Source organism: Adelges cooleyi, unplaced genomic scaffold (assembly GCF_023614345.1).
Source record: "Adelges cooleyi isolate 19-005CV unplaced genomic scaffold, UGA_ACOO_1.1 ACOO_flye_CR_arks_rails_tigmint_CR_PRNA_69, whole genome shotgun sequence".
Lineage (NCBI taxonomy): Eukaryota > Metazoa > Arthropoda > Insecta > Hemiptera > Adelgidae > Adelges > Adelges cooleyi.
In genome coordinates, this window is record NW_026096393.1 from 30,276 (window position 1) to 53,100 (window position 22,825).

The following is a 22,825-nucleotide window of genomic DNA, read 5'->3' on the forward strand; positions in this document are numbered from 1 at the left end:
ATGAGTCTGAAACGTCGGCCTATAACTATTGACATGGATATATCCGAAAATCATCCGAATGAACTTTATAGTTATTAATTTTTTAAAATACAGTTTCGTTTATGTTATTTTACAATATCATAAAATTACTCTACATTTACTGTTTATTATCCCGAGCTCTATCAAACTTCTAAACTTATAGTTTATGTTAAAAATTAATTTACCAATTTTGGGATAAATTGTTTTGAACTTTCTCTTAAATTTTAAACTTTAATTTACCATTTAAGTTAGATTTGTGCGAACTCACAAAAACTATAGCTTGCATGGCTTAGAATTTAAGGAGGTATGTAACCGTTCTTTTATGTATTATGCTAAGTACACGTTTGAATAAAATGGTAACCAAATAAATTTTTTTCCAAACACTGCCTGAACAAAATGTATGTAAAATCAGTTTACATAAGTATGATTTTCGGAGTTATTATTATAATTTGCTGCTGATTTTGTAAAGCCAGTTAAGTGTCTTTATAATATTCGTTTTATTAAAAAATTATTATTTCAAAGGAAAATAATCATAAAACAATTTTGGCCTCAGAATAATAATTGCATTTAGACGATTAATTCGGTAATATCCAAACTTTAATTTAGGGACCTCCTAGAATTATAGAGAATAATATTGTCCTATGTGAATACATTAAGGGGCGAAGGTCGTGTAAACATATATTTTTTTCAGAATTGTTTTTGAAGAAATGGTAAGATTTATTAAAATGAAATAAGTTACATCATGAAATTGTCAATGCAAAGTATTTTATAAAAAAATTGAACATCGTAAAAATGGCGGTGTTGCAGCTTATTGAAACAGGCTTTTCGATTTTCACCGTAAAGCCTACTGCAACATTTTTTTTATGTACGTTCATACGCTTTGCATGAACCTAAAATTAAAAAAAAAATTATTTTAAAAATGTTATGTCATTTTTAAAGAAAAATATCTATTTTTTGCTTACAAAATTTAAAACAAACAATATGTATTATTATTGAGTAATAATAATTAATGCACTTTTAGTCGGCGCCAAGGCCAATAAGTTAGAGAAAAAAATTCGTCCAACCACATGTCAATTGAATTAAAATTGTTTGAGCTACATTGCACAGAGTACAATATATTTTGAGAAAACGCGTTAAGCGTAACCTAACCTTACGCGTATAATTATATAATGTGGAAAAAAATACCTATATATAGTTGGATTCTATAGAACCAGGGGATTTTAACTAAAACTAAAAATTCTAGTTGTATATTATTATAATTTCTATGCGTCCAACTCTAATTGCATGTAGTTTCATGTCCTTAGGGGAGAAATGACAAATAAAATCATTCTAAACACTACAACGATAGTGAAACACAAAGGTACCAAATAAGTATCCGCTATAACTTATGTAAATATACAGTACCATCAAACGTGCAAGAAAATAGTTTAAACACATAAAAACACGAACAACCAAATGGAATACGTGTAAAAAGAAAACATACCTACTTGTTTGTAAAGACTGTGCGCTGAAAAACACACAAAAAAAAATTAAACACCACACCCATATCGGTTTGTAAATATGTTACTAACTAAAAAGAAATGTTCGATTTTCGAACTTGAAGTTCGAAAATACTATGGATTAAGTCATCCATCTTATCGTTTCTAATATCCATATACTTTACACTGGAACCGGCACTGTTTGAATCACCAGTTATTGCAAAAATAATCTGTATACACATACATACAAATGTCAGGTGATACAAGCACATAACTAGTACAATTATTGTGTACCTATACAATGTAAAAATCTATTTTATAAAATGTCTACATACATTTGATGATTCAATTTGAGCACATCTTCCTAGAGTATATAATGGTTTTGAGTTGTAAGAAATTATATTTTCTAACATGCCTCTCATAACTAAAACACCATAACAATAATAATATTTATTTAAAAGAGACATCAATAATATATTTCACCTATAGGCGCTATTGTATGTATAAATAAATGGCACAATTTAGATTGAATGTTGACCCGATTGGAAAATCAACAATATATACTTACCATCAATATTATTTCTCACTAATGGTTCATTATAAATCCTTTGTAGTCCTTCTTTTGAAATTAAAGACAAACGTAAATATTTCATAAGATCCGGTAACAAGTCATTACGTTCATCTGTGTTATAGCGTGTCCAACCAATGATAAAATCAAATATCTAAAATAAACTCAAAAATTATTATTAAATAATTGTGACAGAACCAATATTAAAATAAGTAATTTTTTTATTTCATTTTAAGTTACAATAATTATACCTTTTCCTCAGAATTAATTACTAAACCATCACATGTAATAAACTCGACAACATCATCAAACTCAAAGTGATAAAGTGTTTCTAATGCTTGATCCGAATTCACAATTGTACTAAAACAAATCTTTCTATTATTAGTTGAATATTTAAAAAATTGTTGCGAACATATGCCGCCCTGATAACTCACGTGAAATTGTTTAAAAAATATGACCAACAAAAATTGTAAATCTTTTCGTATGATATTAATTTAGAAGTTTTCATAAAACTAACACAATTTGTAGGATTTATGTTTTCTTTAATATATTTAAAACATAACTCTTTTATATGATTTAGACCATACATATTGGCAGCCATTAACAGTTTCTAAAAAATTGAATAACAAGTAATAAAAAAATCGAGAAATATTTTATAAATTGTATATCCTATTGCATTTCTTCTACCTGAAAATTGTTTTCTTTAATATCCAATTTACAAGTATATGCAAATTTCACCACCAATTCTAAAATTTCAGAATCTATTTCTTTTATAAGAATCTCATTTTTGTTTCTTTCTTTAAACTGACCGCTGAACATCGTATAAAATACATGACTCGCAGAAGCCAATATATTTCTGTGAGCTTCTATTTTTAAGCCTTCATCAGTAACCAAGGTTACATCACAAAATTCTTTTTCCCTAAAAAAAGTATTCGTATTAATTTATAAAATTCAATTAGCATAATTTGTTTTATATTGACAAAAAAAGTACATTTTCAATTATTGTTCCATCTAATATAATAATAGTAAAAGTATTATAATATATATATATATATATACTTAAGATTTGTTATTAGACATTTTTTTTCATTATGTTTTTATAAAATGTGATCGCAATTTTTCAAAAACAATGTTTTGTTGTCTTGAAACTCTGATAACTTGAAAAATAGTTATCCAAAACTGGTTATCAACCAGTCAAAATCCTAATTACATTATTCTTATTTCAAAACGTAAATGAAATTAATGCGATAATGTTTACGTTACAAAAGTAAGTTTCAAAAAAACTAATTTGGTAAAGATACATACAAAAAAATTGTAAAAAATTGAATTTGAACCAATACTCGATAGCTGACAATACAAGTGATATCGGTTTTACTTGGAAACCGATGATTGGACCATAATAATCAATGGCAGGTAATAATGTAATATTGGTTTTATCGGGTATAGGTTTGTGATATCGGTTCATAGTTTTTGCAAACAGTTTTGATATTGAGTGAATCACGATAAAATGATCATTTGCTTATATTAAAGGAAAAAGTGCATACCTATACCCCAGGACTCCGCAATATTATTTAAAAGGGCACAATAAAAATACAAACATTATTCGGTAATAAATAATACTTGTACAATTACACTCATACTTACTCATAGAATTGGTAAATTTTTTCGAAGTGTTCTTGCACAATAACTTCCATAATTGTTTTGCGTGTATTACAGTGTAGATTATAAATGTATCTTTTAGTTACTTTTAAATTAGTTTATCTAAAACATAAATAAGATACAAAACAAAATTTTCAATTAAAAAGACAATGTAAAATAAAAAGCTTACAATCGAATAAAACAAATCCCCGATTTTAAATAAAACTGTACCTGAAATGCTAAACGTGAAAAAAATTAAAAAAATAGATTAAATTCTTATCTCCTATATCGGTAGGAAATTTAGGTAGGTACATAATGTTGTCAGTTGTTGCCTTAGTGTTATCGATACGCCGCTACATTGGCCAAACAGAGATAAGATAATTTTAATGAGGTTGGAAAGCTTATTGAAATCTCTAAAAATAAGTCTTTTTTAAAAAAAGTTGGCACTGGGGTTTTGCGGCCACTACGAACCCCCCCCCCCTATCCATTAAAGCTGCAATGTTTTCAAATATGAGCCGTCCCTTTTATAACTATAAATATACAGAAAAATTTGGAATTTTTTTCCTTAACAATCCAACACATATAGGTTTTCCAATTGAACATTAATAATTGTTATAAATAGTTATTATTGTGTACATCTTGTTTAACAGATTACAGTAAAGTAGCTAGGTATAAAAAATGATTGTAAATTAGTATTTTTATGATCAGAATAGGTATGCATTTGAGCAGTTAATAGTTGACAAAACTGTACAAACCACGAAACACTTAATAATTAAATTTAAATTATTATTTATTAACTTCAATTTTTGAGTGACTTCAGTGGGTAACATTGTAACAATTAAACAATAAATGTCTATTTTATTTGTTTATTCGTAACGTCTACAATATTATAATACTTATACGTTAGGTAATACTAATTACCGTTTAAATCACAAAATGTTCATACAGACCTATTTATTATTATTATAATAACACGAGCAATAATATTGCTTATTATAGTCATAAACATTGGATAATCTATACTATTTTTTTTTTGTAGTTTGGCGGTTAATAATACGAGTACAAGACATTTAATACATAATGAATATTATGATAACAGATGATATTTAAAGCTCTTGTCTCTGTTATAACATCATACTGACAGAAATGCTGATTGCTGATTAAATTGCACTGTATTGTATGCATGCAGATCTACCAGTAAATTCTGCTTACCAAACATTTTATTTTTTTTACTGCACAAATTATTTGGTAAACTACGATAGATAGTTTTTTTTATAATATTCTCTACTGTCCGGTCACACTCATGATTTTTCTGTGTTCTGATATTATTTCCCCAATATTTGTCATGATCGCCGACAGCCAGTTATAGCGTTATTGACCTGCCAATATCAATTTAGAATCGTTATTAAATTAAAAAAAAAAAACTTGTCTGGATCTATTAATATTTGTTATAAAAAAATTGAATATTTGATTATATTATTGTCAAATTTTAGCGCTTGCGAGTGTACCCTGTTGCATGCTTTCTGTAGATTAAACGGTACAATTAATTCATATAAAAAAAAATATTTTTAAAAACTTATTTTTCAAATTTTAATATTTTAATATTTGTAAATTTTATTTTATAACGAGTTGACCAATCTGAATCTGCGAGCGTATTCATTTTTTTCATTACCTAATAAATTGAATCGGTCATTTGAGAAAAGTCAAAGAAAATAAAATTAAAATAAAAGTAACAAAACTTAAATTTTACAAGACAATGAGAGATCTTCCTATGCCAGTACAAGGAGGGAGAAAACGTTTGGAAAACGACTGGCTTCGAGGTAAATTTATCTCATTTTCGCCGAAATGTGATTTCTATTTCTTACACACTCTTTGTAGAAATACTGTCACTAACATTTCAATTGTACCTAATGTAATTTAAATGTGTTGTTGTTGCAAGATTTCAAGAGTGCTACAAAAATTTACCTGTTTTAGCTGGAACTCCGGTTATTATCGTTGTAAGTACTTCAGGTCGCGGTCGTAGGTAGGAATAATTTAACTGTTAACAAGTCAGGTCAATAAATATGCCACCAGAGACCTAAATCCTAATCAATACATTACCATTTTCCAGTCTATTGTATACATTGTACTGTACACGTTTTAGTTCATAATTGTTTTAGCGTCATAGAAGTTTTTATTATAAAACTTATGAGCGAGAGTAATCATACTATAGTCAATAGTTAAACATTACCTAATATGAAACAAAAGATAATATACGTACAACAATTACACCCAAATTCTCAGATCTCCATTTTGTATGAGTAGGTTTAAAAAAAACATTTAAACAGCCGCTAGTGATATTTAACAGTAATGATGTCTAAAAAAAACACAAATAAAGAAAAATACAGCTAGACTTGCTAATATTACAGTAGACCTATATTCCTACAAGAAGAATGATTTATGATCTATATAAATGTACGCAATATTGATAAACTCGATGTTGTTATTTCTGAATTTTTTGTTTGTGTACATAGTACAGTGCATTGTGATAAATTATTACATTTCAAGGATAAAAAAATTTGGTGCTTTTGATTAATAATTAGGTAAAATACCTAATTTACAAGAAGCTTTGAAACCCGAGTTGGCAATTTGATCATCTGCTTGCCTTTAAAACCGGATTTGGGTTTTATCTGTTATCCTCATGAAAGGCGCGACAGTTTACCTCCATGCTGCGGTGTACCTCCACCTGTGGCAATCACTCGTTATCACTTATCAGTTATCACACACACACTATCACAAATGTGTCTAGATAATATTTGTGATGTGACTATGAGATGTCCTGTAGTTTGCGTTAATAAACCTACATTAAATATAAATTTTGTTTTTTGTTAATAATTGGGATTTCGATTTTACTCTCTCCTTTCTGTGAATTATAACTATGAGTTAAATTGGATTTAGCGACGTAGCAACAGTTTGTTTACATTATTGTTGCTACGCGTCCGATTCGTAAAAATCTCTTGATTTTTATCATAATAACTTGGTCGAGTTCTGTGATAAATACCTACCTAACGTATTGCATCGTGTTTCGTTATTTAGTTACAATTGAGTTTTGTCTTGCCTGTAATTCGTTTATTATACATTTTAAGTAGCAGCTCTGGACAGTGGTTTACGGTTCTATGTTGTGTGAGTACCTACCATTTTGTATTTCTAATTTATTTACATTATTGCAGTGTTTCCTGTCTTTCATTGACTTAGAATACTGCTTGTTATTAAATAGAATTATGGTCTATAGGTGTTTGTTTATTACTTATTATTTACTCGGAGTTGAATTGAGTGATACGAGATTAACGCCACTTTAAATGAATCTATTCGGTCAAATGGGTTATCGTATAGCTTTAATCTTTATCGTCATAGCTTTTTACCTACAAGTCATTTGTTTAGCTGGTTTTTTTGTACAATCAGCACATTTCTTATTTACTTAGTTAACAATAGATTTTACAATAAAATAATAATACCTAATAATAATACAATATAGTAAGTAGATTTATCGTTTAAAACCTTTATTGATTATTGTTTGACAATGTTTTGTTATAGTCTCAATGGTACGAGTAATCAAATACTACCGCAGAATAATCTTACAATTAGTACAGTACATGAACGCGTGCACACCGGAGAGAAGCCTTACAAATGTGATATGTGCTCGATGGCATTTTCCTGTATCTCAAATGTCGCATCACACAAACGCATGCACACTGGGGAAAAGCCATACAAGTGTGATGTATGCCTAACGTCATTTTCTCATTCACACAATCTCACGAGACACAAACGCCGCGTGCACAATGGAGAAAAGCTCTATAAATGTGACAATACGAGTTAAAGCACTAAAAAACAAATAACTGTACATATAATGAAACCCCACAAAAGTTCAATTAACAAACATTGTCCTCGAAAAACTAAAACTATTCTTCACACTAAGTATACCGAGGGTTTCACCAAAAAAAGACATCAGACAACCATATAAATGTGCTGTGTGCTTAAAGTCATTTATTACAAAATCTAACCTCATACGACATGAACGCGTACGCACAGGCAAAAAGCTCTACAAATGTGTTTTGTTTGTTTAAAATGTTTTTCTCAAAAAACAAGCCTCCTAAAATACCAACACGTGCACACTGGTAAAAAAAACCCATCTGTCCACCTTCAATCTGACCTAATAATTGTGTGAACTACAATATAACTTTTTTCAACTGTTAATTGTTGGTTAATTAAACTGTTTTAATTGTTATTTAACTTTAATTTTCAGTTTGTAAAATAAATAAGACAAAGTAGGATAACTGTAACTATAGATAGTATTGCAACTGTTAATGTTTTAATCAGTATTGTTTAACTGGAACTAAATTGTGAGTTATGTGTAGTATTAAATTGCAAAAATTATTTTATGATTTTTTGACATTTATTATTTATATTATAAATTAATTTTTTATTAAACAAAAAATTGTTACTAAAACTTAAAAATAGTCACAAGACGTGTACGAGGCTCTAGTTATGTGCTTTTGCTTTAGGGCTATTGAGAAAACTTTGGCGACATCGTTTATGATTTTGGAGGTGATGTCGTCTACCAAATGTTTTTCCACATATATCGCATCTAAATGGTTTCTCTCCGGTATGTATCCTTTCATGAGTTTTGAGATTATTTTGTAGTCTGAATGTTTTTTCACAGATATCGCATTTATAGGGTTTTTCGCCAGTATGTATCCTTTCATGAGTTTTGAGATTATTTTGTAGTCTGAATGTTTTTTCACAGACATCGCATTTAAATGGTTTCTCGCCGGTATGTATCCTTTCGTGTATTCTTAGGTTAGATTGGTTATAAAAAGACTTTCCACAGACATTGCACTCAAAGGGTTTTTCCCCGGTATGTATCCTTTTATGAATTTTGAGGTAAGACTGATCACCAAATTTTTTTTCACAGACATTGCAACTAAAAGGTTTCTCTCCGGTATGTATCCTTTTATGAGTTTTGAGGTAAGACTGATCACCAAATTTTTTTTCACAAACATTGCAACTAAAAGGTTTCTCTCCGGTATGTATGCGTGAATGTTTCTTAAGATCAGATTGTTGACTGAATGTTTTTTCACAGATATCGCATTTAAAGGGTTTCTCTGCAGTATGTATGCGTTCATGATTTTTGAGGTGATGTTGTCTACCAAATGTTTTTTCACAGATATCGCATTTAAAAAGTTTCTCGCCGGTATGTATTCTTTCATGAGTTTTTAGGGAAGCCTGGTGACCAAATGTTTTTTTACAGACATTGCATTCAAAGGGTTTTTCTCCGGTATGTATTCTTTTATGTATTCTTAGGTTAGATTGGTTATAAAAAGACTTTCCACAGACATTGCACTCAAAGGGTTTTTCCCCGGTATGTATCCTTTTATGAGATTTATGGGTAGACCGATCAGCAAATGCTTTTTCACAGACATCACATTTGAAAGGTTTCTCGCCAGTATGTATCCTTTTATGGTTGTTTAGGTGAGCCCTTTGACGGAATGTTTTTGCACACACATTGCAATTAAATGGTTTCTCTCCAGTATGCATCCTTTCATGAATTTTGAGGGTAGACTGTTCACCAAATGTTTTTTCACAGAAATTGCACCTAAATGGTTTCTCTCCGGTATGAATCCTTTTATGGTTGTTGAGGAAAACTCTTTGACTGAATGTTTTCGCACACACATTGCACTTAAACGGTTTCTCGCCGGTATGTATACGTGCATGTGTCTCGAGATTAGTTTTTTGACTAAATGTTTTTGCACAGACATCGCATTTGAAGGGCTTTTCGTCCGTATGAATACGCCAATGTGTTCTCAGGCTTGATTTTGATGAAAATGTTTTTAGACAAATACCACAATTAAGTAGGTCTACTTTGTTTCGAGTATACCCCTTGATTCTGATGTTTCGATGGTTGACTTCATTTTTTTGAGGCACTTTCTTTTCCATTGAAGTAGTGGAATGGGACTTCGCAATATGCCGGATTATATGACTTTTGGTTGAATACCTCCTATGACATATATTGCAGTCGAACCGACGTATTTTGTGTATATTTTCCTCAGAATTGGTTTTTATTGTATTATTTGTGGTATCTGTCGCTTTACACGGAAAATGAATACTGCAACACATATGAAACAAAATGTATTTATCTAAGATCAAAATATATACTAATGTTATGCAGCAAATATAAAGCAGTAAAGAATTCTACTCTGTTTTAAGTTCACTTTTACATTTTAAAAAGTACCTTGAGACATTTTAATGACCGAGTTCTTTTAACCCTAATTATAATTTCAAAAACATGATTGGTGTCGTGTTAGCATCATGCTAACATTGTTGTTTTTTTTATTTTTGAACTATTTAATGAACTTAGAGTAGTACAACTGAGGGAAAAGTGTTTATCTAGTTATATCCAATAAAAGTTAGATATTAGCTAATGACCTAGGTGTCGAAGAATGATAATTTTATAAATAAAAGAAAAAGGTTAGACTTTATTAAAATTTTCTATTTAACTAAAAATAAATTTTTGTTTGTAAAAAAAAGGAATTTTATAAAAATTAAACAAACATCAGTATTTATTATATATTTTTTTTTTATAACTGTTAAAATAAAGTTTTTATCATAAAAAATGACCCTTGTTCCCATTTGTTGTCTATTTTATATAAGAATGAAAAATAATGTATAAATGTTTTCTATATATTTACATAATATATAACATGGTAAGTCTCGTGCAAACGTACGCTAACATATTGCGGTATTGCAGACTTTGACCGGTAATCATACATACAAATAGATGTTAATAATTTTGTTTTTTTTTTTTTTTTGATTTTACATTATATTGATAAGAGGTAGATGTAGTTTAAAAACAATCTATTGTTATATGAACAAGCGGCTCCTAATTTAAGTTTAATGTTAGCGAAACACTAACATCGATACCAACGACGGGTTTATTGAGGAGGATGACATAGTTATAAACCTTAATTGTTTTTTTAGTTTAAAAAAATGGTAATAAAATGGCCTTACTCATTAGTATTGTCGCCTTCATTCTTTACCAAATACTCCTCTGCTGTAAGAACTTCATTGTTTATGAACTGCACATCTAACGGTTGAGGTTCAATGACTTCTGTTTCAACGTTTTCATGTTTAATTTTCAACCGCTTCAAAACTCTATAATTGAAATTTAACATTAGTTGTATTTCTGTGTCAAATATGCATGCGTGGTTTAATAAGACTACTTAATTACACAATTTTAACTATTTTTTTTTAGTAGCAAATATAGTAATAATAATGATGTAATAAAGCAGACAGCTAATGTCCTAAGTTGCCGAAGCTTAAATACAATAAAAAAAAATAAGAATAATTTAGTTTACATTGTTTGACGAATAAAAACCAACCAAATTTTCAGTGGTATACTTTAGTTTTTTTTTAAACATTTAAAACTAAACTTTATATAATTTCATATCACTCGACTCAACTCGATCCGGTGTACAAAGCATGGTACCTAACTTTTAGGATACATGAGGTTTTATATTTCAATAACTATATAGGTAATTGGTTTTTTTTTTTAATATTAATAAATAAATTAGATGCACATGATCAGTTTCCAACAACTGAATTAAATATATTTTGATTTTAAACTGTGCTTCATTCACCAATTCGACAGTTTCTTGTTGGATATATTATTATGCTTGTCAATTCAGTTATTAACAAAACCCAAAATATTATTCTACTGTATATTCAGGCTTTTATCTATACATATATCTGTTGTGTATAGAATATATATCAGCTAAAAGGAGAGTAATATCTTTTTTTTTTTAATACACTTTAAATTTTAAATTTCTTTATTACTCACTATTATACCATAAACAGTTTTATTTTTTTGGAGATAAAGTATTCATATATTATATAACTTTTAAAATAGTATCTATTTTACTGAAAAACTTGTCTGCTCGCTAACAAGTTATAAATAAACTCTAATGTTTAATATAATATAAGCCTTTATGATTTATAACAGATTAAAAACAAGCAAAGTATAGAAGAAGGTAAAGATAAGTGGATTGAGTTACTCAAGATAAGGTCATACTTTGCCTTACTTCTTATACCGTCGAAAATAATTGTTTAAACAATATTATTATTACTAGGTATTTAGAAAATAAATTAGGGCATCACTTATTAATATTTTTTTTAATTACAGAGGACGACAACATTACAAAAATTATATGTTTTATATAGTAAAAAAAAGGTAATAAAATTGTCTTACTTATAAGTATTGTCGTCTTCATTCTTTACCAAATACTCCTCTGTTGTAGAAATTTCATTGGTTTTAAACTGCACATCTAACGGTTTAGTTTCAATGACTTCAAACGATCCTTCATGGGAGTGTTCTTCTGTGTCATCATTTTCTTGTTTAATTTTCAACATATTATACAGTTTCCAAACTGTAAAATGAACGTTTGACATTAGTTGTATTTCTGTGCCATACATGCATAGAGGATTAATAGTATGACTTATTTACATAATTGTAACTATTTTATTTAGTTATAATAACGATATGATAAAGAAAAATTTAGTTTACATGATTTTGAAAAATAAAAATACAACAAAGTTTTCAGTGGTATATTTTGTATTTTATAAACATTTAAAACTAAATTTTAATTCATTAAAATTAGACGAATGGCGCAAAGTTACACAAGTATGACTTGTAGGTAAGAAGTTATGACAATAATGATTAAAGCTAGACGATAGCCCATTTGACCGAATAGATAATTTGAAGTGGCGTTGATCCCATGTCATTCAACAAGATTCCAAGTAAATAATAAGTAATAAACAAACACATATAAATTATGATTATATTTATTAACAAGCAGTATCCTAAATCAATGGAAACACGGCAATAATTTAAATTAAATAGAAATACAAAATGGTAGGTACTCACACAACGTAGAACCGTAAGCAGCTGTCAAGTAGCGACAATGCTGAAAACAAATTGTTACTATGGCGCTAAATCAAATTTAACTAGTAATAAAGTGAATAATTCACAGAAATTCAGTGAACAAATAGCAATCTCAGTTATTCACAAAAAGTCGAAACAAAACTTGAACTCAATAATAATTGTGATTTTATTGCATACTGCACAACAAAAGAAATTTTTCTAGACAGGTTTGTGATAGTGTATGTGTGATAACGAGTGATTGCAACAGGTTGGGGTATACTGCAGAGGGAAACACGACAAAAGGTCGCCCGACAAAACGCCGCCGGACAAAAAATCGACGGACAAATATCGACAAATCGCCGCCGTTAAAAAAACCGCCTCTCAGTAATGCCAACACTAACAATACTTGTATACAATATACGATTATTAATGGTGTTAGTTGTGCTGCTAGCATGACATATTAAGGAGTAATTATTTCACATTTTATTCGTTTTTATTCATTAATGAGCGAACGACTCAAACGAGGCTGTTTTTAAAAAATATTTCCAGATGGCATTTTGAAAGTCGGATGAGAAGTCCGAATGTATATTTTTCACCACAAAAAAAACGATATTTTATTATCTCTAGAAAACTGTTTACCTATTATTGAACTGTTATCTTTGTTTATTTTATAAATGCATGTAGGTATTACCTATATATTTTTAGTACTTATTGCAAAGTGTATAGGTGTAAAATGATGTTATTGTTTTAAAGGAAGGCAAAACAATTATACACAATAATTATTCGTATACCAAACAACACATACTAGTACATTCCATTCGATGAAATGTTCACAAAAAAGTTTAAAAAAATAACATCCATCTTGAAACCTTTAAGTTCAAAAAAACTTATACATAAACATGTATAAATAAAGTTAAATATTTACTTTTATTAATAACAGTTAACTGGTTAATTGACTTCAAAATATAGATGATAAAACACAGGGCAAAACCGCACAATTTTTAACATTGCTGTATTCAAAAACCGCACATTTTATAATGACGTATAAACTATTATATATAAATATATTCAAAATACATTTTTTTGGTACAATTTATATGTTGAAAATATTAAGATATAAAATTTAATAAAAAATAAATTAAATTTTATTTGCTGAAATCATTTTTAACGTTTTTTAGAAATTTCAAACGATCCCCGTCCTTAAAAAATTCTTCCCAACATTTAAACAAGTGTTCCTAAAAATGAACCCAATTTCATTCAAAATGATGTATTAAAAATATTAAAATGCGCCTATTAACTAACTTGTTTTTCAATTGGACGGACAATATTTTGAATACTCCTATTAAGCTTACGTCATTACTTCCAATTATCGTATTATTTTCTATAGATGACATCTCTCAGCGTATTATTTTTTGCGGTGTCTCTTGAATGTCATTAGAAGCCTTGCGTTAACAATTCATTTATTACGTACCTCTTATTACCCAATATAAGTGTGCGGTATTCACCTGGCACCGGTACTTACCTGGAAACCGATAAAATGTGCGGTTTTTGGTCGTAACCGGTTCATTCGACCCCTGTTATATTGTATCTATTTTATCTTTTTATTCAGATTTACCATGTTATATTTCTCATTGTTAATTAGATATGTGTCCGTATTGTTTACAAAAATAAAAAAAGACTATAATGGCAGGTAGGGAAAACAACAGTCGAGTTGCCGCGCCGGTTGAATTAACTACCTGCCAAATATACCTTCTTAGGGACGAAAGTATACGCATCCCTGTTTTACTTCGTATATTTGTTATTCGTTATTAGTATTAAGTAAAATTATATTATTATTTATTAAAAAATGGTCTTAACAATGGCGGTTCTAAAAAAAAATATGAAATAACATTTAACCATTATTTGTATCCAATGCATTTATTTTTATAAATATATCCATTTAAAAGTATTCTTATTTTTTCGTATATATAATAGTAGTTTTAAAATTTTAACATAAAAACATTAAGAAAATTAAAAAGTATGGAAAAAAAAATTACTAATTAGTTTATGTGCGTGTACATTTTGTTTTTGTAAAGCCAGTCGGCCGAATGGACTTGGGAACAATGACCTCGCTACACCCCTAGCCAGAAATAAAGTAAAATAAATAAGACGAAGTAGGATAACTGTAACTATAGATAGTATTGCAACTGTTAATGTTTTAATCAGTATTGTTTAACTGGAACTAAATTGTGAGTTATGTGTAATATTAAATTGCAATTTTATTTTAAGAATTTTTGGACATTTATTATTTATATTATAAATTAATTTTTTATTAAACAAAAAATTGTTACTAAAACTTAAAAATAGTCACAAGACGTGCACGAGGCTCTAGTGATGTGCTTTTGCTTTAGGGCTATTGAGAAAACTTTGGCGACATCGTTTATGATTTTGGAGGTGATGTCGTCTACCAAATGTTTTTCCACATATATCGCATCTAAATGGTTTCTCTCCGGTATGTATACGTGAATGTTTCTTAAGATAAGATTGTTGACTGAATGTTTTTTCACAGATATCGCATTTATAGGGTTTTTCGCCAGTATGTATCCTTTCATGAGTTTTGAGATTATTTTGTTGTCTGAATGTTTTTTCACAGACATCGCATTTAAATGGTTTCTCGCCGGTATGCATCTTTTCGTGTATTCTTAGGTTAGATTGGTTATAAAAAGACTTTCCACAGACATTGCACTCAAAGGGTTTTTCCCCGGTATGTATCCTTTCATGAATTTTGAGGGAAGACTGATCACCAAATTTTTTTTCACAGACATTGCAACTAAAAGGTTTCTCTCCGGTATGTATACGTGCATGTTTCTTGAGATTAGTTTTTTGACCAAATGTTTTTTCACAGATATCGCATTTAAAAAGTTTCTCTCCGGTATGTATGCGTTCATGAGTTTTAAGATGAATTTGTTGACCAAATGCTTTTGCACAGACAACGCATTTAAAGGGCTTCTCTGCAGTATGTATGCGTTCATGTATTTTGAAGTGATCTCGTCTACCAAATGTTTTTTCACAGATATCGCATTTAAAAAGTTTCTCGCCGGTATGTATCCTTTCATGAGTTTTGAGATTATTTTGTAGTCTGAATGTTTTTTCACAGACATCGCATTTAAATGGTTTCTCGCCGGTATGTATCCTTTCGTGTATTCTTAGGTTAGATTGGTTATAAAAAGACTTTCCACAGACAGTGCACTCAAAGGGTTTTTCCCCGGTATGTATCCTTTTATGAATTTTGAGGGCAGACTGATCACCAAATTTTTTTTCACAAACATTGCAACTAAAAGGTTTCTCTCCGGTATGTATGCGTGAATGTTTCTTAAGATCAGATTGTTGACTGAATGTTTTTTCACAGATATCGCATTTAAAGGGTTTCTCTGCAGTATGTATGCGTTCATGATTTTTGAGGTGATGTTGTCTACCAAATGTTTTTTCACAGATATCGCATTTAAAAAGTTTCTCGCCGGTATGTATCTTTTCATGAGTTTTTAGGGAAGCCTGGTGACCAAATGTTTTTTTACAGACATTGCATTCAAAGGGTTTTTCTCCGGTATGTATCCTTTTATGAGTTTTGAGGGAAGACTGATCACCAAATTTTTTTTCACAGACTTCGCATTTTAAAAGTTTTACTCTAGTATGTATCCTTTTATGAGATTTATGGGTAGACCGATCAGCAAATGCTTTTTCACAGACAACACATTTGAAAGGTTTCTCTCCGGTATGTATCCTTTTATGGTTGTTGAGGTTAGCCTTTTGACGGAATGTTTTTGCACACACATTGCAATTAAAAGGTTTCTCTCCAGTATGCATCCTTTCATGAATTTTAAAATGAATTTGTTGACCAAATGTTTTTTCACAGAAATTGCACCTAAATGGTTTTTCGCCAGTATGTATCCTTTCATGAGTTTTGAGATTATTTTGTAGTCTGAATGTTTTTTCACAGACATCACATTTGAAAGGTTTCTCTCCGGTATGTATCCTTTCATGTATTCTTAGGTTAGATTGGTTATAAAAAGACTTTCCACAGACATTGCACTCAAAGGGTTTTTCCCCGGTATGTATCCTTTTATGAATTTTGAGGGAAGACTGATCACCAAATTTTTTTTCACAGACATTGCAACTAAAAGGTTTCTCTCCAGTATGTATCCTTTTATGGTACTTGAGGTGAGCCCTTTGACGGAATGTTTTTGCACAGACATCACATTTGAAGGGCTTTTCGTCCGTATGAATACGCCAATGTGTTCTCAGGCTTGATTTTGATGAAAATGTTTTTAGACAAATACCACAATTAAGTAGGTCTACTTTGTTTCGAGTATACCCTTTGATTTTGCTGTTTCGATGGTTGACTTCATTTTTTTGAGGCACTTTCTTTTCCACGGAAGTAGTGGAATGGGACTTCGCAATATGCCGGATTATATGACTTTTGGTTGAATACCTCCTATGACATATATTGCAGTCGAACCGACGTATTTTGTGTATATTTTCCTCAGAATTGGTTTTTATTATATTATTTGTGGTATCTGTCGCTTTACACGGAAAATGAATACTGCAACACGTATGAAACAAAATGTATTTATACAAGATAAATATATATTAATGTTATACAGCAAATATTCATAATACTAATGTTAAATGGACAATACATCAAACAAGCATCATTTTTAAAACTAATTTTATTAATTATAGATGAACTACACAAATCTACAATTAACTCAATTTTTATTAGATTGTGTTGCTTAAACTTATCCAACAATATATAATGTAACCTTTATATTTTTTAGAATACTGATAATAAACGTCCGAATCCCACAAGATTTGATACTTGAAAATTCTACTCTGTTTTAAGTCCACTTTTACATTTTAAAAAGTACCTTGAGACATTTTAATGACAGAGTTCTTTTAACCCTAAACTTTTTTTTTTAATAGTTTTTTATAATAGCATGTATCTTTAAAGATACACCACCTCATTGAATAATTTAATAGATGATAAAGATACACCTTGTATGTATGAAGTGCAACTGAAGTATAAGTGTTTATCTAGTTACATAAAAGCTTTATCCCATCGTAGAAATCGTTATAATTTTAAACATGATTGGTATCGTGTTAGCATCATGCTAACATTGTTGTTTTTTTTATTTTTGAACTATTTAATGAACTTAGAGTAGTACAACTGAGGGAAAAGTGTTTATCTAGTTATATCCAATAAAAGTTAGTTATTAGCTAATGACCTAGGTGTCGAAGAATGATAATTTTATAAATAAAAGAAAAAGGTTAGACTTTATTAAAATTTTCTATTTAACTAAAAATAAATTTTTGTTTGTAAAAAAAAGGTATTTTATAAAAATTAAACAAACATCAGTATTTATTATATATATTTTTTTTATAACTGTTAAAATAAAGTTTTCATCATAAAAAATGACCCTTGTTCGCATTTTTTGTCTATTTTATATAAGAATGAAAAATAATGTATAAATGTTTTCTATATATTTACATAATATATAACATGGTAAGTCTCGTGCAAACGTACGCTAACATAATGCGGTACTGCAGACTTTGACCGGTAATCATACATACAAATAGATGTTAATAATTTTTGTTTTTTTTTGTTTTTTGATTTTACATTATATTGATAAGAGGTAGATGTAGTTTAAAAACAATCTATTGTTATATGAACAAGCGGCTCCTAATTTAAGTTTAATGTTAGCGAAACACTAACATCGATACCAACGACGGGTTTATTGAGGAGGATGACGTAGTTACAAAACCTTAATTGTTTAATTTGGTTTAAAAAAATGGTAATAAAATGGCCTTACTCATTAGTATTGTCGCCTTCATTCTTTACCAAATACTCCTCTGCTGTAAAAACTTCATTGCTTATGAACTGCACATCTAACGGTTGAGGTTCAATGACTTCTGTTTCAACGTTTTCATGTTTAATTTTCAACCGCTTCAAAACTCTATAATTGAAATTTAACATTAGTTGTATTTCTGTGTCAAATATGCATGCGTGGTTTAATAAGACGACTTAATTACACAATTTTAACTATTTTTTTTTAGTAACAAATATAATAATAATAATGATATAATAAAGCAGACAGCTAATGTCCTAAGTTGCCGAAGCTTGAATACAATAAAAATAAATAAAGAATAATTTAGTTTACATTGTTTGACGAATAAAAACTGACCAAATTTTCAGTGGTATACTTTAGTTTTTTTTTAAACATTTAAAACTAAATTTTAATTTACTCAATTTATAATCTAATTGTTAGATGAATAACACAAAACTACTAGTATGACTTGTAGGTAAGAAGTTAAGACGATATACCATTTTACCGACTAGATTAATTTTAAGTGGCGTTGATCCCATATCACTCGACTCAACTCGATCCGGTGTACAAAGCATGGTACCTAACTTTTAGGATACATGAGGTTTTATATTTCAATAACTATATAAGTAATTGGTTTTTTTTTTTAACATTAATAAATAAATTAGTCATGATCAGTTTCCAACAACTGAATTAAATATATTTTGATTTTAAACTGTGCTTCATTCACCAATTCGACAGTTTCTTGTTGGATATATTATTGTGCTTGTCAACTCAGTTATTAACAAAACCCAAAATATTATTCTACTGTATATTCAGGCTTTTATCTATACATATATCTGTTGTGTATAGAAGATATATCAGCTAAAAGGAGAGTAATATCTTTTTTTTTTTAATACACTTTAAATTTTAAATTTCTTTATTACTCACTATTATACCATAAACAGTTTCATTTTTTTGGAGATAAAGTATTCATATATTATATAACTTTTAAAATAGTATCTATTTTACTGAAAAACTTGTCTGCTCGCTAACAAGTTATAAATAAACTCTAATGTTTAATATAATATAAGCCTTTATGATTTATAACAGATTAAAAACAAGCAAAGTATAGAAGAAGGTAAAGATAAGTGGATTGAGTTACTCAAGATAAGGTCATACTTCGCTTTCCTTCTTATACCGTCGAAAATAATTGTTTTAACAATATTATTATTACTAGGTATTTAGAAAATAAATTAGGACATCACTTATTAATTCTTTTTTTAATTACAGAGGACGACAACATTTCAAAAGTTAAATGTTTTATTTAGTAAAAAAAAGGTAATAAAATTGTCTTACTTATAAGTATTGTCGTCTTCATTCTTTACCAAATACTCCTCTGTTATAGAAATTTCATTGGTTTTAAACTGCACATCTAACGGTTTAGTTTCAATGACTTCAAACGATCCTTCATGGGAGTGTTCTTCTGTGTCATCATTTTCTTGTTTAATTTTCAACATATTATACAGTTTCCAAACTGTAAAATTAACGTTTGACATTAGTTGTATTTCTGTGCCATACATGCATAGAGGATTAATAGTATGACTTATTTACATAATTTTAACTATTTTATTTAGTTATAATAATGATATGATAAAGAAAAATTTAGTTTACATGATTTTGAAAAATAAAAATCCAACAAAGTTTTCAGTGGTATATTTTGTATTTTATAAACATTTAAAACTAAATTTTAATTCATTAAAATTAGACGAATGGCGCAAAGTTACACAAGTATGACTTGTAGGTAAGAAGTTATGACAATAAAGATTAAAGCTAGACGATAGCCCATTTGACCGAATAGATTAATTTGAAGTGGCGTTGATCCCATGTCATTCAACCAGATTCCAAGTAAATAATAAGTAATAAACAAACACATATAAATTATGATTATATTTATTAACAAGCAGTATCCTAAATCAATGGAAACACGGCAATAATGTAAATTAAATAGAAATACAAAGTGGAAAGTACTCACACAACGTAGAACCGTAAACTGCTGTCCAGGGCTGCTACTAAAAACTTATAATAAATGATCAACAGGCAAGGCAAAATTCAATTGTAACGCAAATCGAAACCAAATAACGAAACACGACCCAATACGTTAGGTTAGGTCACAGCAGTCGACAAAGATATTATGATTAAAATCTAAAGATTCTCACGAATCGGACCGTAGCAACAATGCTGAAAACAAATTGTTACTATGGCGCTAAATCTAATTTAACTAGTTTAACGATTCACGGAAATTCAGTGAACAAATAGCAATCTCAGTTATTCTCAAAAAGTCGAAACAAAACTGGAATTTAATATTAATTGTGATTTTAATGCAAACTGCACAACAAAAGAAATTTTTCTAGACAGATTTGTGATAGTGTATGTGTGATAACGAGTGATTGCAACAGGTTGTGGTACACTGCAGAGTGGCGGTAAACTGTTGCGCGTTTTTAGGAGGCAAATTCAAATTCTCAACTTGCTTGTTGTAAACTTACCTTCATCGACATCCTATAAAATGTATTAATGCGTTTACCTAAGTCTGTCGGTTTTGGAAACACCTTTCGCTGATGTTGTTAGAATACATAGGCCCACAATTGTAAAATACAATCATAAAAAAATAAATAGGTGTTAAAGAAAGCCAGTACAGTTGGCTTAGGACATATAGGGGACGGTAAGATCACAGGTCTACTAGAATTATTAAATACAAATATCGATAAAAGCATTGCACCTATTGACAATTATGCTCTTTATCTGGAAATTGACCACGGTCAAAACTAAGATTTCTTCTATTTTTGGAGTTTGCCCTTAACAGAAAAAAGTTTCACTGTAGATTTTTGAGAAAATTGTACATGTTATAGTTTCGTTCTAGATCTTCCTCCGGTCTAATTTTCAAACTTAAATCCCTAAAACTTTGCTTGAAAAAGAGAAAAAAAGAAGAAATGTCTATCTCTTTTAGTGGAAAGGGTTTATGATGTGTTTTGGTTTTGTCAATGTTTATCGGTAGGTAGTAGGTACTATGTTTAAAGAATGTTCCAACTTTGTGAATAAATATTAAGATGTTCTAGCTACACAACTATTAAAGTTTCATGTATTCATATTTTTATTTTGTGGCCTCACTATACATATAGTTTTGTACAACTTTGAACATTCCTTCTACCCCAAATTGCACATCATTTTAACTTTTGCTATTAGAATTTTGCTGGATTATATTTTTTACACTTGCAATAATTGATAGATTAAGGGCACCTAAAAATGGGCCTGCATCAGGTCATGAATAATTTTACTATTTTATTTTTTAATTCATTTAAACCATTTTGAAAACAATATATGGTTTTTTTATTTGTGTTATTACTTTTCCAAAAAATTGTATATATAGTTTCATACACGAAAACACAGTTTAAGTGTTATTCATTGAAATAAGAAGAAAACATATTATTTTGATGTGATGTTTTGTAGGCTTGTTTAAACAGTTACCTGATAGTCATACACCATTTGCACTAAATGGAATATACCAATAATATTTTTTTTTATTCTATCTAGAACGATTTTTTCTAAACGTTTGCAGAACTCTTCAACCAGAGGCCCGAATTTAGGTTTCCAATTGAAGTATTAGGTGTAAATACACAATTATTTATCATTGTTTTTGGCGTTTTATTTTTCTCGGGTTCGTATCGAAGTGAATAACATATGAGTAATAGCCCACACATAAAAACTTTTCTAAATCAATACACAACCACAATAACAGTTATACAACGAGATCCTAACCGGGTCACCACATTTAAAGCAGTCAGCTATCGACTAGATATGCTTCGACCTCTTCTAAACTAAAAAATACCAATAAAAAACAAGCTTCTTTAGTCTTTACACTACCCTTTTGGACCCAATATGAACTTATGGTATTATTATCTGGTGATCGGCAAAACCTTTAAACGCCAAAACAATTAATATGACTCTGAATAATCACAAAGGGTCTTTTGGTATGATCAAATTGTTTCACTCCATTCCGGCTTCTAAGACGACTTAAAAGAAACTGGCCCAAAACTGGCTCAAGAACTACCAAAATTAAGGTTTTTTTTAAATCTTATTTGGTAAGTTTTTGAAATGGAGATGTTAGAGTATATTAAGTGGTTGATTAAAGAAGTATTATTTAAGTATTCTTAAATAGTAACATGATAGGCCTAAAGGGTTTGATGAAGATCGAAACAAACTTATAAAATATAACAGGCGTGGCCAGTATTTAATCCAGAAAAGCTATTTACAGCAGTCTTTTGGAGAAGTTCAT

At 29.3% G+C, this 22,825-nt stretch overlaps 2 protein-coding genes and 1 long non-coding RNA gene across 21 annotated transcripts; all 3 read right to left on the bottom strand.

The window, feature by feature from the left end:
- Positions 1 to 889: 889 nt before the first annotated feature.
- Positions 890 to 2,380, bottom strand: LOC126845160 (uncharacterized). The gene is made up of 6 exons (XM_050583743.1): positions 2,316 to 2,380; positions 2,065 to 2,218; positions 1,832 to 1,920; positions 1,590 to 1,726; positions 1,502 to 1,525; positions 890 to 908 (listed from the first exon to the last, which is right to left on the bottom strand). Exons 2-6 carry the CDS (start codon positions 2,147 to 2,149, stop codon positions 890 to 892), a joined length of 354 nt encoding a protein of 117 aa, XP_050439700.1. The 5' UTR covers positions 2,150 to 2,218; positions 2,316 to 2,380.
- A 124-nt stretch (positions 2,381 to 2,504) lies between these two features.
- Positions 2,505 to 3,957, bottom strand: LOC126845161 (uncharacterized). The gene is made up of 4 exons (XR_007686722.1): positions 3,893 to 3,957; positions 3,709 to 3,825; positions 2,752 to 2,983; positions 2,505 to 2,674 (listed from the first exon to the last, which is right to left on the bottom strand). It is a non-coding gene; the product is annotated as an uncharacterized LOC126845161 (long non-coding RNA).
- Positions 3,958 to 7,273: 3,316 nt separating this feature from the next.
- Positions 7,274 to 21,619, bottom strand: LOC126845159 (zinc finger protein 431-like). 19 transcript variants are annotated; one of them, XM_050583726.1, is made up of 6 exons: positions 20,528 to 21,619; positions 19,852 to 20,029; positions 18,502 to 18,645; positions 15,976 to 17,234; positions 15,472 to 15,555; positions 7,275 to 8,753 (listed from the first exon to the last, which is right to left on the bottom strand). In XM_050583726.1, exons 2-6 carry the CDS (start codon positions 20,010 to 20,012, stop codon positions 8,221 to 8,223), a joined length of 2,181 nt encoding a protein of 726 aa, XP_050439683.1. In that variant the 5' UTR covers positions 20,013 to 20,029; positions 20,528 to 21,619; the 3' UTR covers positions 7,275 to 8,220. The 19 variants fall into 19 exon arrangements, with proteins under 19 accessions (XP_050439698.1, XP_050439683.1, XP_050439686.1 ...); XM_050583729.1 differs by having other exon boundaries at positions 7,275 to 8,622; positions 15,425 to 15,555; XM_050583725.1 differs by having other exon boundaries at positions 7,276 to 8,622; positions 8,707 to 8,753; positions 15,472 to 17,234.
- Positions 21,620 to 22,825: the final 1,206 nt, after the last annotated feature.

Bases quoted from the DNA above. Each gene is read 5' to 3' on its own strand.
- LOC126845160 (XM_050583743.1), bottom strand. From the start codon at position 2,149: ATGAAATATTTACGTTTGTCTTTAATTTCAAAAGAAGGACTACAAAGG. The intron at 1,727-1,831 runs GTATGTAGACAT...ATGTGTATACAG, and splicing joins CTCAAATTGAATCATCAAAT to ATTATTTTTGCAATAACTGG. The intron at 1,526-1,589 runs GTTAGTAACATA...TGTGTTTTTCAG, and splicing joins AAATCGAACATTTCTTTTTA to CGCACAGTCTTTACAAACAA.
- LOC126845159 (XM_050583721.1), bottom strand. From the start codon at position 20,012: ATGTTGAAAATTAAACAAGAAAATGATGACACAGAAGAACACTCCCAT. The intron at 18,646-19,851 runs GTAAGACAATTT...TTTCAATTATAG, and splicing joins GAAGACGACAATACTTATAA to AGTTTTGAAGCGGTTGAAAA. The intron at 8,754-15,471 runs CTTTTAGTTGCA...CCGGAGAGAAAC, and splicing joins TATACATACCGGAGAGAAAC to CTTTTAGTTGCAATGTTTGT.